The 18,699-nt window shown below is 41.8% G+C and overlaps 1 protein-coding gene across 2 annotated transcripts in view; it reads right to left on the reverse strand.

The window, feature by feature from the left end:
- The window catches only part of Exoc2 (exocyst complex component 2), a 160,679-nt gene that overhangs the window by 37,295 nt on the left and 104,685 nt on the right, over window positions 1-18,699 (reverse strand). For both annotated transcript variants that reach the window (XM_057787504.1, XM_057787503.1), the window contains exons 21-23: window positions 17,961-18,027; window positions 15,191-15,307; window positions 3,591-3,732 (exon numbers count right to left, since the gene is read on the reverse strand). In XM_057787504.1, coding sequence (XP_057643487.1) covers window positions 3,591-3,732; window positions 15,191-15,307; window positions 17,961-18,027 — 326 coding nt within the window. The remainder of the gene's footprint in view (window positions 1-3,590; window positions 3,733-15,190; window positions 15,308-17,960; window positions 18,028-18,699) is intronic.

Here is an 18,699-nt window from a genome sequence, read left to right on the forward strand (position 1 = left end):
TGTATTACTGGGTCTTGAGAAGGTTGTTTTCTAGTTTTCTGTGAAATCGCTCCTTTGTACCTGCTTCTGTGGAAGTCACTGCCTCGGGCCAGCTCCAATGGAGGTAGCTGGCTTAGGCCTACTCCAGCAGAGGTTGCTGGCTCAGGTCTGTCCCTGTAGATGTCCCTGACTTGTGCCTGGTCTGCAGATGTCTCTGGCTCAGGCCTGCTCCCTACTAAGTCACTCCCTTGTACCTGCCCCTATGGAGGTTGCTACCTCGGGCCCCACAATATTTTGTATTATTTGTGGTTATTGTAAAAGGTGTTGTCTTCTTGGTTCCTCTCTCAGTTCATTTCTCACTTGAACAGAGGATGGATACTAATTTTCTTAATGTTAATTTTGTATTCTGCCACTTCACTAAAGGTGTTTATCAGCTATAGGAGTTCCTTGATGAAATTTTTAGGGTCACTTATGTATACTATCATATCATCTGCAAATAATGATACTTTGATCTCCTTCAGTAGTCTTGTGCCTCTGGCTAAAACTTCAAGTATTATATTGAATAGATATGGAGAGAGTGGACTATCAGATTGCTTTTCGAAGAATTGCTGTGACTCCATTTAATTTGATGTTGGCTATAGGTTTGCTGTAGATTACCTTCATTAGGACTTATATCATGAAAGGGTGTTGATTTTGTCAAAGGCCTTTTTCGCATCTAGTGAGATGATCATTTTTCCCCCTTTCAGTTTGTTTATATGGTGGATTACATTTACTGATTTTCATATATTGAACCATCCTGGCATTTCTGGGATGAAGACCTCTTGATTATGGTGGATGATCTTCTTGATGTGTTCCTGGATTCAGTTTACAAATATTTTATTGAGTATTTTTGCATCTATGTTGATAAGGGAAACTGGTCTGTAATTTTCTTTCTTTCTTGAGTCTTTAGGTGATTTTGGGTATCAGGGTAGCTGTGGTCTGATAAAATGAATTTGGCAATGTTCCTTCTGTTTCTATTTTGTGGAATAATTTGAGGAATAATGGCATTTGTACCTCTTTGAAAGTCTGGCAGAATTCTAAAACCATCTGGCTCTTATTTTGGTTAGAAGACTTTTAAAGACTGCTTCTATCTCCTGGTGGGGTTATAGGTCTATTTAAATTTATCTGATTTTGATTTAACCTTACTTGGTAAGTGGTACCTATCGAGAAAATTATTCATTTCTTTTAGATTTTCCAATTTAGTGGAGCACAGGTTTTAAACTATGTCTTTATGATTCTCTGGATTTCTTCAGTGTCTGTTGCTTTGTCCCCCTTTTCATTTCTGATTTTATTAATCTGAATATTCTCTCTCCATCTTTTAGTTAGCTTAGATAAGAATTTTCCTATTTTGATTTTCTCAAAGAAGCAAGTCTTTGCTTCACTGATTCTTTGTATTGTTCTCTTTGCTTCTGTTTTATTGATATCAGATGAGTTTGAGTATTTCCTTTCATCTACTCTATTGGGTGCTTGCTTCTTTTTGTTCTAGAGCTCTTGGGTGTGCTGTTAAGTTGCTAGTATGAGATCTCAGAGACTGAAGCAGCAAGTATGGGGCCTGCATGAGTCTGTACCAGTTCCTCTGTGTGTATGTTGTGGCTGTTAGCTTGGTGTTTCTGTGGAACTCCTAACAATGGAAGTGGGTGTGTCTTTGACTCTTCTGCCTACTCCCAGGACTCTTTCCCTCTGGTTGGGTAGGACTAATACAGCTTTGGTTTAAAGGCTTTTGCCTTGTTTTATTGCATTTTGTTTTGTCATATTTGGTTGTTTTCTATTGGTGACCTGCTCTTTTCTGAAGAGAGACACAGGGGGACTGGATCAAGGAGGGGAATGTGGAGGGAGCTGGGAAGAGTGGAGTGAGTGGAAACTGTGGCTGGGATGTATTGTATGAGAACAGAATCTATTTTCAATTTAAAAAAGGAAAGGAAAAGAAAGTAGAGTTTTACTTGCTCATAAAGAAGAAATTATGTTACCTGCAGGCAAACAGATGGAAGTAGAGGTTATCACAAAAGAAGCCACGTGAGAAAGACAGATGCTGCATGTTTCTCTCTCACATGCAGGTCTAGACTTTAACACAAGAGGTGTGAAAACAGAAGGGAGGAGTGACTTGGAGTGAGATAGGCAGTCAGCAGGAGAGATGAGATGATGCTGAGAGAGTAACTGCGGTGCGGGGAATATGGCGCAAGTCCAGGATACACATGTATGAAAACACCACGTCCGGGACACTCATGTATGAAAACACCACGTCCGGGACACTCATGTATGAAAACACCATGTCCGGGACACTCATGTATGAAAACACTACGTCCGGGACACTCATGTATGAAAACACCACGTCCGGGATACACATGTATGAAAACACCACGTCCGGGACACTCATGTATGAAAACACCATGTCCAGGACACTCATGTATGAAAACACCATGTCCGGGACACTCATGTATGAAAACACCATGTCCGGGACACTCATGTATGAAAACACCACGTCCGGGACAATCATGTATGAAAACACCATGTTCGGGATACACATGTATCCACAGAGAAGCCTGTTATTTTGTACAATGATTCATGCTGATAGAAAAAGAGAGGGAAAGATGGCTATTTGAAAAATTAAAAAATCACACTCATATAAAAAGGCATTTAATTATTCTGGTTTGGGAATTACTAAGTGTAAATAGTGCACAATAAAACCTAAAGGTGTTTCACCAGCAAATAAGCTCATCTATATCTAATAAGAACAGCATGTTATAAAAAGGACAACCAAAAGGAGAATGAAGACCGGGATACACTCCTTAGCTAACAACCACTGGGGGACCTGCATCTAAGGACCCATGAGGAACCGAAGGTTAATATCGGCACGGCCACTCCCACAGAAACAGGAGCTCATGTAGTCCATAGCAGTTTAGAAAAAGAAACAACTATTTGTTTAGTCAGAAAAATTATACGATGGCTCAGATCACAGCACGTGTACATACACACAGAGAGAAATTTAAAATATTTATTTGATTCAAAAAGCAACAGCTATTTTTAAAAGATCTAAAGTGACAGAAGCTGCTTTCAGCTATCCCACCAACTTCCCACTGGTATTCCACCCAGCCATCCTGTGTACTGCTTTTTTCCTCCCTGAATCACTGTGATAACCTTATTCCTGCATGCTTTTCTTCTACACTTTCAGCATCAACAATGAGATATTTCACAGGACTAAATATCTTTAGTTTTTTTGCCAACACTCACAAGATCACAGAATAAAACTGTCAGTCCTTCTAATATCTATGTAGAAAGAGTATTGTAGGAAGACATTCTGCATCTTCAAGTCATCCATAATCCAAAGGTATAATTAATGATTCTCTGGAGGCAAAGAATAAGCTACTGAGTATTCACGAGGGAAAGTACACCGAATTCCCCTATAAAACATAATTTAAACCAATAAGTAAATATAACAGATGTCCTATCTTTGGTAAGAATAGGAAAGAATGAATATAAAGAAAAACTGTTTAAACACATCTTGGCTGAGAAGCCTATCTATATCTAGCACCCTAGATAGTATTTGGAGAACCTGGGAATGCTTATAGACTTACCTGTTGGAGGCAGGCAGTCTTTCCAGTCAAAATAGCCTGCATATATCCCGGGTTCCAGGGATCCAACAATAGGATCTGCTTTTAGCTCAATGTAATTTTCAAAGAGTCGTTGGTCTAGTTCTTTCAGTGATGCCATGCTAACCTACAACACGAGAGAAAGAGTATAAGATGCCAATTAAGGAGTTAAGGAAAAATAATGCAAGTAAATATCCAATATATTTTAAAAAGAACTTTTCTATTAAGTTCAGGTTTCTAGCTTACCTACCTCAGTAATAAGGAGAACTATTAGCATGGCTATTTTACACAGTAAGAAATAGTTTCCAACTATGGAGTACAGATTATGTTTTGGAATACTTTAAATATTCACTCTGCAGGCAGAGCAAACTGGCAGCATAAATACTAAACAGCCACTAACCTACAATACAAAGGGCACCAACTGTAGTGTGCCACATCAGTGGCATCATTGGAAGGCATCCTGTTCCAATAACCTGCCCGAGAGTTGTGGGAATTCGGACTTAGCCATATGGATACAGTCTTCTCTGGGTATGTGACCAGGTAAGAACTGAGGGTGAGAGCTGGGCTCTGTCTCTGGGATGGTGAGGGAACTGGCAGAACTCCGGCTCCCCTGGCCTCCTCCAATCACTGTCTGCATGCTTGAGATGTGTCTCAGCGCTGAGAAGACTGAACTTATACTACTGTTACTCCATGGAGACACAAAGTACAGGTCTTGCTCCCTCATGGTTTAAACAATACAACAAAGATGTTACTAGAGAGTCCTGGTTTGAGTATTACAGAGGCTCAGATCCAGACACAGTTCAGCACAGGCCACCTGTAGCTCCTGCTGGCAGAAGGGCAAAACAGACAGAGAGGCTATCATCAGCCTTATAGGAGTGGGCTTAGTTTCAATGGCACTCAAATGACTAAGACATCATTTGACAGCAAAGGTGTGCTGGCTAGGGGCACTCTGTAGCGAAGCATGGCAATCTTCTTTCCCACTATTTACCCGAGGGACACACAGGCTTCTTAAACACTGGACCTGAACAAACTGATGAGAAAGTGGAACGCACATCTAAGGAGTGCGCGGAATGGCAACCACAGTACCTACCAAGCCGTGATGAGAGCAACAGCGGGAACAGAGCACAAGGAACGTCTTTAGAGGGTACAGTACATCAGAGAACATGATTTTATGGAGACAGGACATGTAATTTTCAAAGAGACTGAAGTGAAAGGCAAGTTGTCCTTCAAAGCTCAAAGTAACATACAGAAATCTAAAACTGAAGTTAGAAACAGGGAGGATGGTTCCAGGCGGCTGTAGAACACAAACCCACAGAAATTCAAGGGGAGATAAATGGTCAACAAAAGAAGAGTCAACAATCCAATAAGCAAAAGAAGATATTTTACTGGATTTTGAGCCGGAGTTTGAGCTATAGTAGATTGCTGATGACACTGTACATATCTGGGCACACGCTATTAGAGTTCCCAGTTTCTAAGTGAATGCGAGGGGGTGAGACTCTCTCACATTGTTAGAAGAAAGTAACAATACGTACAGAGAATCAAGGATCAGTGTGAGTTCTGAAATGCCATTCTCAAACCCGAGAGGTCACTCACTGCAAGTATCTCCAGCAGTAAAAGAACCCAACCTCAGAACCATGTCGATCCCTTAACTAAGTCCACAAGACATACATTTGGTCATGAAAAGATACAGAGAATGTATCCTATGCATTTGTGAGAAAAGGTACTAAACTGAAGTCAAACTAATCAGTCTGGGAAAGATGAACTGTTGAGGAAAACAGTGGCAGAAAACAAAATCCAGGTCCCTTCCCAAAGCCCTCCATGCCTAATATCTACAAACATAAACCTAACAGACTAGAAGCATCCTAGAAAAGTGAAATATGAGTTCTACATAAGTATTCTTTTCAAAAAGGTTTTGTTTTATGTGCTTTACCTGCATGTATTTATGTGCAGAACTTGTATGATGTGCCTGTGGAGGCTCAGAAGATGATATCAGATCCCCTGGAGCTACGGGTGGTTGTGAGCAGCCATGTGGGTAGCTCTGTAAGAACAGCAAGTGTTCTTGACTGCAGAGCTATCTGTCCAGCTCCAAAGATTCTTTAAAGTATTCTTAAAAGAGGGTACGGAATACAGTTCAGAGGTAGAGCCTTGCTTAGCACGTGCGAGGATTTGGCGATTGTTAGTGATGCCCCCTCCAAGTCGTCAACAAGAAATTCTTAAGCAAAAGGAGATCAACAAGGAAAATGCAGCCTTATCTAAACCTATGTGGAGACTGGGCAGTAAGTAAATAACTTTGAGCTACAAATATTTAAAGAGAGCACTTGAAAAGCTTAGAATTAATGTTTTAACTCCTTCAAGCAGCTAATAAAATAGAAATTTAAAGTGTAAGGGAACCAATCCAGTTATTAAAGAAAACCATTAATGCCAAACATAGTATGTAGGTTTGTTGAAAAAAAAAAAACAACTGGGATGTAGTTCAGCGGTAGAACATTTGCCTACTATGTACAAGGTCCTGGGTTGAATACCTGGTACTGAAAAAAAAAAAAAAAAAACCAAACAAACAAACAAAAAACCCTAGGGGATGGGAGAGGAAGTGGGAGAGGAGGAAGGGGAGCAAGGGATGAGAGAAAAGGAAGAAAGAGGAAAGTTCCCAGCAAGGCCAATCTGCAAATGAAGATGAGGCTGGGAGACCACTCAGTGGGTAAGGAGATTGCCATGTATCCACTTAGAAAACCACTTGTGTAAAAGAGCCAGGCCACAATAGACAGTTGTGGTGACACAAACTTGTGATCTCCACACTGAGGAGGCAGAGACAGGCAGACACCTGAGATTACCAGCCAGGCAGCCTATTCTGATCAGTGAGCAACAGTTATTGGTAAGAGATTACCTCAAAAAACCAACATGGACATTCATAAGGAATGACATATGAGGTTGACCCCTGACTTCTACATGCAAGTGCATACAGACCATGCACACCTGCAAACACACAAAGGAAGCTGCACACATGTGAACATATATGCATACACTCCTGTGATGTGGGAAGGTCATTTGTCAATCTGTTGTTTCATTGGTTAATCAATAAAGAAAACTGCTTGGCCTGATAGGTCAGAAAATTAGGTAGGGGGAGTAGACAGAACAGAATGCTGGGAGGAAGTGAGGCAGATGCCATGCCTCTCCTCTCCAGGGCCGATGCAATGAAGCTCCAGCCCAAGATGGATGCACACTAGAATCCTTTCCGGTAAGCCACCACTTTGTGGTGCTACACAGAATATTAGAAATGGGTTAGTAGAGATGTGAGAGTTAGCCAAGAAGAGGCTAGATATAATGGGCTAGGCAGTGTTTTAAAAAATACAGTTTCCATGTTGTTATTTTGGGGCATAAGCTAGCCAGGCGGCCAGGAGCTGGGCGGCAGGAATGCAGCCCACAGCTCCTTCTACACTCCTGTACACTTACCCATAAACAATGGAAAACAAATAGCTGAGAACAGAACACCTACACTGGCAGGCTAGAGAGAAGGTGTCACAGTTTCATTCCAGGAAGTCTGGTAATGTTGAGAAAGCAAACTCAAAAGTCATTTGAGGCAACTATTTTAAAAAACTTTGCACTTGCTACTTTTGTAGAGGACCAAAGTTCAATTCCCAGAACTTTCATTGGCTGGCTTACAACAACCTGTAATTTCAACCCCAGGAGAGCTAATGCCCTCTTCTGGCCTCTGTGGGCACCTAAACATACCTGGTGCATGCAACACACACATACACATCTGGTGCAGGACAATTGTCTGTATTCTGTCAATTATATTTTAAATAAACGCTGATAGGTGAGTAGTCAGGCAGGAAGTACAGGCGGGACAACCAGACAGGAAGTAGAGGTGGGTCAATGAGAACAGTAGAATTCTGGGAAGAGGAAACTCTCTCTGCAGTCCTGGCCCAGCCACAGAAGAAGCAAAATGTGAATGCCTCGCTGAAAAAGGTACTGAGCCATGTGACTAACACAGATAAGAAATATGGGTTAATATATGTTATAAAGAGTTAATAGGAAGTTGAGCTAATGGGCCAATCAGTTTTATGACTAATGTAGACCTCTGTGTGATTTCTTTAGGACTTAACGATTGCGGGAACTGGGCAGGAAAGAAACCCCGTCAACACACATTAGTAAGATAAATCTTCAAAACTTAATTTGGAAGAGCCAGGCATGGTGGCACATACCTTTAATCCCAACACTCAGGAGGCAAAGGCAGGTGTATCTCTGTGAGTTGAAGGCCAGTCTGATCTACAAAGCGAGTTCCAGGACAGTGAAGGCTGTTACATAAAGAAACCCTGTCTCAAAAAATCAAAAATATAAATCAATTTGTAACGAGAGACCAACTGATAATAAGAGGGGTCGCTACTAACAGAAAAAAGCAAACTGGATGAAGCAGGATGCAGGTCGATGACAGTCTAAGAGCTGCCCAATAGGCTGCTTTCCCTTGCAGGGGGTCTCAGCGACTCACTAAACCTGGGTGCTCAATCCAGCGACACCTCAAATGGTGCGTTCATTCCCTGTGACTGCTTATAACCCGCCTGCCACCTGAGGATAAGGCTTCACTCCTGCGCTTCAGTCTCTCCCTCAGTGGCATAATCACACACCGTCACTGACTGGTTTAGCCCTCGCCCCATCGGAAGGATGGGAGGATGGAAGGATGCGATGAACAACTGCATGCCGAGTATCTTCACCACTAGTGTTGGAAATCATCCCACAGTAAGTTAGCTGTTCTCCTTCCTTACTATCCCCAGAAAAACCGGGTTTCTAGAGATGAGAATTAACTGAAATATAATTCCAATGAACAGGACATTTCGGTGAAATCAGACACACATGAAGATAGGATGAATGAGAGAGCAGAAGAAATACCCCTAATTTTAGTACTGAGAATTAATGATGAGGATCAATGAATGCTGACAAAAGCTGAAGCACTGTGGAGAATGAAGTGAGGAAGTTTTGTGGTTGATGAGCTAATAAGAATGTACAGTTAAATACTAGCCATTGATGGGAAGGAAATATCATGAAATATGATGAAAAGGCCAGTGGTTCAGAGGGCAACAAGACTTTGTCAAGCTGATATTGGTTAAAGAAAAGCTATTCTATACAGACAGGGAAAGCCACAGGCAAATGTTCTTTCAACAGAGCACAGGAAGCCGATACTGAGTGAGTGGCTAAAAGAACAAATGAACGAGAAAGATGGATAGATCAAATGAGTTGAGTGACAGCCCTCTAAAGTTAAGGAGACGGATGAAAGCCCCCACCAACACCAGCTAGGGTCATTTAGGTAACATTCTTCAGGCAAGGAGATGTTCAAGAATATGGGACGGAGGAAGAACTGTGTAGTAGATTGGTTTCTGGATACTCTGTGAAAGATGAGCTGGATATCAGGAAGAAAAAAGGTGAGGAAAAAAATACATTTGCAGAGCAGGTTCTTGAAACACCAGATTCAGATGAGGAGAAAGGCCAGACTCCAGACAGGAACAGCCGCTCAAGGGAGCAGAAGATGGTCCAGAAGAGCTGGGGCTTAGGGACAAGTGCGCAGCGTAGACTGTCAAGGGAGACGCCAGCAAACAACTCCCATCAGCAGAATAAATGCGTATGAGTTGAGGATGTGACTCAGCTGGTGGGATGCTAACCCCACATGCACTGGGTTCAGTCCCCAGCACTGCATAAAACTGGTTGTTTTTAGGTCTGTTGTAATCCCAACACTGGGAAGATGAAGACAGGAGGATCAGAACTACATCCCAACTACACAGGGACCTTGTTTCAAGAAAAAACAAACACCAACCACAAAAACAAATGAGTAAGAAAAGGTAGTAAGTATACATAACAGAATACTACACAGCCTTAAAGAATAAAAGCCTGTCATTTGCAATGATAATGGGGATGTTCTATCAGGAACTCACCAAGGCCAGCTGGCCTGGGTCTGAAAAAGCATGGGATAAAACCAAACTCGCTGAACGTAGCGGACAATGAGGACTACTGAGAACTCAAGAACAATGGCAATGGGTTTTTAATCCCACTGCATGTACTGGCTTTGTGGGAGCCTAGGCAGTTTGGATGCTCACCTTACTAGACCGGGATGGAGGTGGGTGGTCCTTGGACTTCCCACAGGGCAGGAAACCCTGATTGCTCTTCCGGCTGACGAGGGAGGGGGACTTGATTAGGGGAGGCGGAGGGAAATGGGAGGTGGTGGGGAGGAGGCAGAAATCTTTAATAAATAAATAAATAAATTTAAAAAAAAAAAAAGAATGAAAACAGAGGACGCTGTATTCAGTGAGATAAGCCAGGCACAGGAAGACAAACACTGTGTGGTCTCACCAATAGCTATCGTTCTAATTCAGTTTCATAGACCCAAAGCAGACAGTCCAGAAACCATTGGCGGGGGGGGGGGGGGGGGACGGCTGGGGTATGAGAGAAGGAGAAACTGGATCAAAGGCACAAAGTTCAGAGTCTGAAAGAATTTGGTTCAGGGAACTACTGCATGGGGTACCTACCAATAAGCATTTTAGCTTTAAATTTTCTCAGATAATACATTTTAATGTTCTCAACACAAAATATGGTTAATAAGTGCATGGAGATGCTAATTAAACTGAATCTTTTTATTATGTATACAGAGAACAAAACATCACCACTGTACTCCACAAAATACATAATTAGCATTTGCCATTTAAAACAGCTACATAAATTAATAAGGAAAAGGGTACAATTCACAGGTTCTAGCTGGCTGACCCAATGGTGACTGTCTACAACAGGAAAGACATTGAAAGAAAAAGGAAGGTGACTTTGGCTCGGGGATGCTCTGAAATCCCACTGGAAATGTCTAGTGAAGATGTGTGGTAGGAAACAGCAATCAAGTCTAGGGAGGAGGTGGAAGGTTCAAGCATTTGAGCATTACTGGCATTAATGGTGGACAAAGCTGTGGGCAGATCTGATCACCAAAGGAAACCGTACCAGGATGATGAGGAAGCAAAAGTCATGGTCAGAGTACACAAGTGCGATGGAGATGGTCAGAGAGAGGGTCACCTGCTCAGACGGAAGTTTCTAACTTGAGACCCTCACCCTGGACCCTGGAGAAGCGGCCATGACACTCTCTTGTTCCTATCCCTTCTCGGTTTTCTGAAGACACAGGAGGCAATCCAGTCTCTCTGAACTCTGAAACCATGACCTGGGCCTGAACCTTTTATCTCCTTTTCTGAAAGCTTTTCGAAAGGCTGCACTGGAAAACACGCTGTCAATGGTAGGCTCGTGACTTGACTAATGGATAGCTTTCTTTTCTCCTCTCCTCTTACGCCCCCTCCCTCCTCTTGTCCCTTCCTCCCTCCCTCCCTCCCTCTCTCCCTCCCTCCCTCCCTCCCTCTTTTCATGGTACCATGGATGGAACCAGTAGACAAGCAAGCCTACTCCACCGCTGAACCACATCCACAGTCCCCACTGTGGATTTACTCATGCTTGTATCTTTTTGCCTTTCCCACAAAGGGAAGGAATGTGAGGCAGCTCAAGAGCATCAAACATTTGCTCAGTGTTTGGTAAGAGGGAACACATTTGTTCAACTTACTTGTCTACGGAACCTTAAACTCTAAGGTGAATTAATTACAAGTAACTTGTACAAAGACAGTTTCTTAACAAAACCTAATGTACTCTGATAAAGAAATGGGAAAGCTAAATCAAGCATAGACACAGATAATACAACAGGAAGGGAAAAAGCCACATTCATTTCCATCAATACAATCAAATGGACACAAATTTAAAATATCTAACAAGTATACTCAATTAAACTAAAAATAATGAACTAATGTAAAAATAATGAACTAATAAACTATGTAATAATAGCACATATGGCTCAAGAAATAGAAAATACTTTAAATTGGTGGCTGGATATAAAGGATCTTCTTTGGATTTGTGTTGAAAACAAATCCTTCACCCTCCTGAGTGGAGTTTTTGAAGTTAGGAGAATTTAATACCAGACTTGATCAATGTCTGCATTCTCAAGTCAGGGAGAATCTGTAATTATACAAATGCTAAGTCAGATGTTTTTCTTAACACTGATTCAGGCTAAGCAGCATGCAACAGATGAAAAAAAAATGTTCCTAGAATTACGTCAGTATAGCAGCCACAATAAAGTAACATGTTAGGCTTATCAGTCATGTAATTCTCTCATGTTCTCACCAAATACTCCTGAGGAATTTGATCTGTGTCACATCTAGTCTCTGTCCTCAGAACAAAGCTCTCTGTCTCCCTTGGTCTCTAGACACTTCCCAGCTGTCTCTTCTATCATATAGTTAATAAAAATGGAAAAGTATTCATTTCTAAAAAGAAAAGGCATGCAAATTAAAACACATTAATGGATATTTTTATGAATGAAAATTAAGAACTATGCTGGGAAATGATGATTAAAACATAATACAACTATCGCCCCCAAAGCAACCTGGCTATTACCAGGAGCCTGCAAATCTTGGGGTCCCATGTGAAGTCAGTGAGGGGAGCTGACTGGGTGTGGAGTAGTGATGTGATACGGATCTGCTAGATATGGGGAGGTGATTAGGAAAGGGTTTAGGTTTACTGTTGGGGGGCAACTGGACACGTTGGAAGTATTCTGTTTTATGAATAACAATAAACACTTTGTTTAGTACATTAAAGATGATTCTTACTTTTATTTCTCCTCAAAAATTTAGCCAGGCTTCTCACAAACAGAGGAAGAAGTTGGGTGAGAAGGCACAGAGCACTCGCCTGTGACCAAAAGGTAGAGGCCTGAGCGTTCCTCAAGGGAGGCTGTAAGGTGGAAGGGAGGGTAAGAGGACTTCTACATTCTCATCTGATGGACCACCACTCAGTGTCACTCAAGGTTAAACTGTCACACATTAGTCAATCAGCTTTGCGTCCTATTTTCATTTCCTTGGGGTCTATCATAAGACCAGTTCCACTCTCGGCCTTAGTATATAGTATGGGGCTGGAAGCGCTCAGGACATGGAATCAAAGACTAATTTTCAAGTCCCTGCTACATTCCAGTGAAGTTCACATGCTCTGCACTTATGCCCCCATGAAAATCACAGAACTAAAAAAACATCATCCTCCCTTATTTCTCAGAGATTCTACATTAAATAAAATTACATATTGAGGGGCTAGGGAGATGGCTAGGTTGGCTGGTGTTCTGTGTATAATCATGAGGAACTATGTTTGAATCTCAGCTACAATGGTGTGTACCTATAACCCAGGACTTCATGGCCAACTAGCCTTGCCAAATTGGTGAGGTCTAGGTTCAATGAGAAAGCCTGCCTCAAAAGATAAGGAAGAAAATAGAGGCAGACCCCTGATGTTGGCCTCTGGCCTACAAAGACAGCCCCCCCCCACCGCCCCATACACATGAACACATACATATGAAAAATGACATAAAATACAATTGTATCTGTGAAATCATCCTACCCATAAATGTAACTGATCATTAAATTTTAATAAAGTCCTAAAAACATGGCAATGCATATGCTATTTTTATATTAAATCAACTCTATTTTGAAGGTAAAAACAAAATGAAGGGCCAGAAAGATGACACAGTTGGTAAAAGGGGCTGGCTGCCAAGCCTGATGACCTGAATTCAATCCCTGGGATCCATACGGTGGAAGGAGAGAAACAGCTTCCACATGTTGTCCTTTTGACTTCCACATGAATGCCATGACATGTGCAACATAATACATTTTTAAAAAGAAACAAGATAATTAAATAATTATTAATTGAGAAACAATATGAAAGGAATTTTAGAAATGGTTGTTTTTAGGCTTCTACTGGCAGAGTACCGATAAGGAAGAAAATGGGAAGGGAAAAGGAAAGGCAGCAGGAAAGAGGACGAGAGAGGAGGAAGGAGTGGGAGAGCTTCTTCCCTGCCCTGCCAGACAGCACATCCCATAGGAGGAATGGAGAGAGGCCTGGCACCCAGTGACAGGGGGGGGGGGGGAGGGAGAGAGGGAGGGTGGGCGCTTCCAAAAGAGCATAGCGGCTGGAGTAAACACAGAAACAGGAGAGACAGCTGTCCATCGTGACCTGCCCTATGATTTTCTTGGCAGACATCTAGAGTTATGTCATTGGAAAAGGAACTGTGAAAAATAAGGGTTGTGAGGGAGCTTTTTTCCTTCAGAGCAAGTGGGTTTTACTCGTTTGACAGCATGGAAATAAGAGCTTCGGCACACAGTATTGTAGGCAGGTGCGCTGTGGCCCAAACCACTTTATTCATTTCAGTCACAAATGAATAATTTCAAGACATTCAAGAAATAATTTTTAAAAATATAATGCTAAAGTGGATAAAAAGCCTGTTGCTTATTCTAAGCTGTCCCCAGGTTCTCATATTATCTTCTTCTGTGATTTAGACAAAGACAGGAAAAGATACCGAAAACCTTCCTTTATGTCAGTTTCGCTCTGCTTCTTAATAGTGTAAACAGAGGCAACATAATTTCTGCTTATTACTTCACAAAAACAGAGAATCAAACTCTGCTTCTAACCTATGCAACTCTTGATCACTTCTCACACTTTAATGATAAAGTTCTGCATACTGAATAAAGATAGAGTGCCTACTTTCCACAGATCTTGCAATTATGAACATAAAAAATTTCTGGAACTAAACTAGACATTTGGCCCCCAAGCCTAAGTCACAGCACTTATCAGCAGGATGATTAATCTTTACAAAAAGGCAGGAAAACAAGACAGAGCCACCCACTCTGACATTTTCATTCTTTAAAAAAAAAAAAAAACCCAAGCTAGTTTATGAACTGGAAGCATCATTTATAAAAAGTAGATCGTCCACCGAGAGTCAACGCTGATGACATGATTAATAAGATGGTTATCTTTCTTGTTTTCTTCGCTGAGAAAAGTGTCCTGGCATTAGACAGTTGGCTCAGTTTTACCTAGAAATCTGATAAACTTTGCTCAGGAACTAGCAATCTTTATAACAAGGTACTTCATTTTTTTCCTTTTCTGCTTATTTGAAAAACTATAAACAAGAGAGTGAACATTCTAAATCACGAAACCGGCTCCACTGATCTGCACACTTTGCCTACATCCAGCAGGAGGAGCACAAAGCATATAAGAGTTCTGGTTAAGCCAGGAAGGAAGAGGCCAGAGGCTAGGGAGCAGGATGTGTACTGTGTGCAAAGGCAGTGCTTGACTCCCAGGGAGATAAAGAGGGGAGGGACAGGCTAGATTAGCAGGAAGAGGTCTCTGTGCAGTCAGGACCAGGGTTGATGTCAGCAGTACCTAAAGGCTTAACCCCAACAGGAGTCAAATAGAAAGACTCTGAAAGATTTAGGCTTGCTGTTTCTTTCCTAATTGTCTTGCCTGACTTTTGAACAACTTTGACAGGATTAAGCAAACCACTTCAACCATGAGAAAGCTTTGCTCCAGAGAAAAGCAGTGTTACATTAACAATTCAGGGTAAGGAAGGAAACCATTCCTCTGATGGATGGGTCTGGTAAGAGGAATGGACATGGGGGCCTGGGGAACCAGAGCGAAGGGGAGCCCAGGAGGTGCTGAGAAAATAGTGTGGAAAAGCAGTGGACGTGATTACTGAATACCAAAGCACTTACCTGTGTTATTTTTTCTATTCCCTGGAAGTTGTGCTTTTCAAAATGCTCTGCTATGTTTAGGAAGGTGTGACGTTCTAAATAGCAGCAATTGCTCAGGACTATCAAAAGTCGCTGCTCCTAAAATTCAAACAAGTCATCAGCAGTTTACATTGACAGCGCTGGAGAATGCAGAAGATAACCCTGATCATACATTAAGTGTAGTGATAGGCTTCTGCCCTTTAACATCAATACCCAATGCCCGGATTTTCTTGGCTGTTTATTTCCTAACACACAGAAAAACATAATCCAATTACACTAATTGTTGATTATTTCATTTACACTGAAGAGTTGAACAGAGACTTGGAGTACAGCCCAGCAGTGAGTTGTTCTCCTGAATGGGCAAGGCTCTGGGTTCTACATCCAATATCCCCCAAAGAAAAGAGTCAAATGTTTTTTTTTTTAAATATTTTATGTACACAAAGGCCGCCCAAACTGATATTATAAATAACTATATAAAATATAGAAACTATTAGAAAATGATTTATGAATCTTTCACAACTTAAGAACATTTTAATATCATATTATCTATCTGAAGGGCTCCTTGTTCCTTCAAAAAGCCCCTGCCTGTGGGAATGTTTCCTATATCCAGGAAGAGCCTCCTTCCAATGGGGAGTGAGTGTCTCTGAGGACACTTGCCCTTTCACCTCCTCAGAAAGACAAGGAACAGGGAAGAGAGCTTCTTGCTGTTATATTCTTCAAGGTTTTACCTACCTAAATAATCTCCAAAAATTATTAGGCGGCAATTGCATTGCTATGAATACAATGGGCTTTTTACAGTTCAGAAGAACTATATCTGTAAACGAAATTCTAGGAATGGCCCTGCTGCTGTTGTGGTTCACTTAAGGGCAGCCCCCATCTGTGTTCCTGCAGGTGCGAAGTATTCTCTGGAATGGTGACTCAGCCAGGGCCTTCAGTCAAGATCCTTGACCAAAACTAAGGCAAAACCACTTTCCAGGAACAGTTCTTACCCATAGTTGGCTACTTTTTCTGTGTACAATCACAGTAACTTAGAGTTAAGTACTCCAGGGGAGAAAATGCAAAAAAACATAGCTTCCTATTCTTTGAGGCATCTGGACCAAGGGATATACCAGAGTCTCTAAAGTCAACAGCCAAGCAAATCTATCTTCTAGTACTTAAACATCTTCTCACTTCCTTATTACAATTCCCTATCTTTATTTCCAGCACAATGCTGCCTACGTACCACCAGCTTTGGTCATCAACAAACACAAATAAAAGATTACAGAACCATTTAAGTAACCCAGACAACCAAAGGTGGTGGTCCTGAATTAACTTTTAGTTGGGAAATGTAATATAAAAAGGCCAGATGACTCTCTCCTCCAGCTGAGCAAGATGCCCAAAGGAAAGAAGGCCAAGGGGAAGAAGGTGGTCCCAGCCCCCGCTGTCACGAAGAAACAGGAGGTCTAAAAAGTGGTGAATCTTTAGTTTGTGAAAAAGTCTAAGAACTTTGGCACTGGGGGGGGCATCCGGCCCAAATGAGATCTCAAAGGCTTCATCAAATGCCCCCGCTACATGAGGCTGCAATGGCAAAGGGCCATCCTCTCTAAGCTGCTCAAAGTACCTCCTGCCATCAAGCAGTTCACCCAGGCCCTGAACTGGCAAATCGCAAATCGTTACTTAGCTGTTAAGTTTGTCCACAGCTACAGGCCACAGACAAAGCAGGAGAAGAAGCAAGGCTGATGGCTCACACTGAGATGAAAGGGCAAAGGGGATGTGACCACCTGTCCTTCTAGCGGGGGGGGGGGGGAGTCAATACAGTCTCCACCTTAGTGGAGAACAAGAAGGCTCAGCTGGTGGTGACTGCCCATTGATGTAGGCCGCATTGAGCTACTGGTCTTCCTACCTGCCCTGTGTCGAAGATGGGGTTCCCCTACAGCATCCACAAGGGAAAAGCCAGACTAAGTGGCTGTACACAGGAAAATATGTACCATTAATGCCTTCACACAGGTTAACTTGGAAAACAAGGATGCTCTGGCTAAACTGGTGGAAGCTATTAGGGCAAATAACAATGACAGGTAAGATGAGATCCACCACCACTGAGTCCTCCTAAAAGATGAAGAAAGCAAAAGCATAGTTGGGCCAGATGATTGGTAGGGTCTTAGTTTCAAAGGCCTTTTCCTCCAGCCCCATCCCTTCTACCCCACTTCCTCCCAGATTCACAAGGAAAGGCCGGCTTCAATCCACTTTACGGTTTCCCATAGCTCTTGCCACCTATCTTAATTGACTTCCCCCCCAACACATGCGAGGTTATCTGGGAAGAAAAACCTCAACAGAGAATTGAGTAAATGCCTTCATTAGATAGCCTGTGGGAATTTGGTTTGGCTTTGTCATGTAACCTATGTTCAAACAAAACAGGGGAGTTGTAGAAATAAAGTAGCGAAAAGTGGGGTTTGTCAGGCTGAAGGGGCAAACTACACAATGGAAATGCCGTGCCTCTGCCCCTCCCAGGCCATCCAGGCAACTCTGCAGCACCAGCAAACAACCAGGGCACCTTTAACTCAAGAAGCAGCAGACGCGCTGGGTCTTTTCATGTTTAACTCCAGGGAAGGATCTTTTTCAGTGTGAAACACACACACAAATATTTACTACATAAGGTAGTCCCAGAGCAAAGCGCAGTGTCTACAGAGTCCATCTTATATGACTTAGGCTGATTACCACAGCTACAACCTTTAACATGATACACTTTACTTTCTGTGTTTGGCATTTTACTTACTGAAGTCAAACTGAAGTCTTCATGGATGCTTCCAAACAAATCAGGAGACGAAACATCCACAGAAAGACTGAATGTAGAAGAGGCAATAGAACAGTCACAATTAAAACTGACTTAAAACTACATTGACTCCAAATGTTTTGATAAAAACAGCTGTACAAGTTCCAGAATGTCTTCTTTATATTTAATATATATAAGGAAGCACTATGGACTTATTTCTTATCCAGGGCTACATAACTTCTATGGAAAATTCTCAATACTCAAGTGACTGTATTAAATTAAAAAACAAATTACCAAATGGTCAAATGTCAAATAATAGTCATATAATTAAAGTGTTTTTAACTATCAGAATTTCCAGGGGAAAGTTCGAAACTCATTTTCACAGTGACCTACTTACAGGTGAGCTAAGTTAGTTGATAACTCATAAGCAATCAAAACCATTCAAAGGTGAAAAGCGAGAGCAGGGTAACCCACTCATTAATTTACTGATTTAACAGAATCAGAAGAAATACCTTAGCAAATTTTTTCTTTAAACTTGACTGACTTGAATTCATATGGAAGTCTAATATGATGAATATAAAATAATACTTGAAAACAGCAATAATAAAAACACTTGGGAGGCAGAGGCAGGTGGATCTGAATTAGAGGCCAGTCTGGTCTATAGAGCGAGTTCCAGGACAGCCAGGGCTACATAGAGAAACCCTGTCTCAAAAAAACCAACCGGGCTGGGCAGTGGTGGCGC

Source organism: Chionomys nivalis, chromosome 13 (genome assembly GCF_950005125.1).
Source record: "Chionomys nivalis chromosome 13, mChiNiv1.1, whole genome shotgun sequence".
NCBI lineage: Eukaryota > Metazoa > Chordata > Mammalia > Rodentia > Cricetidae > Chionomys > Chionomys nivalis.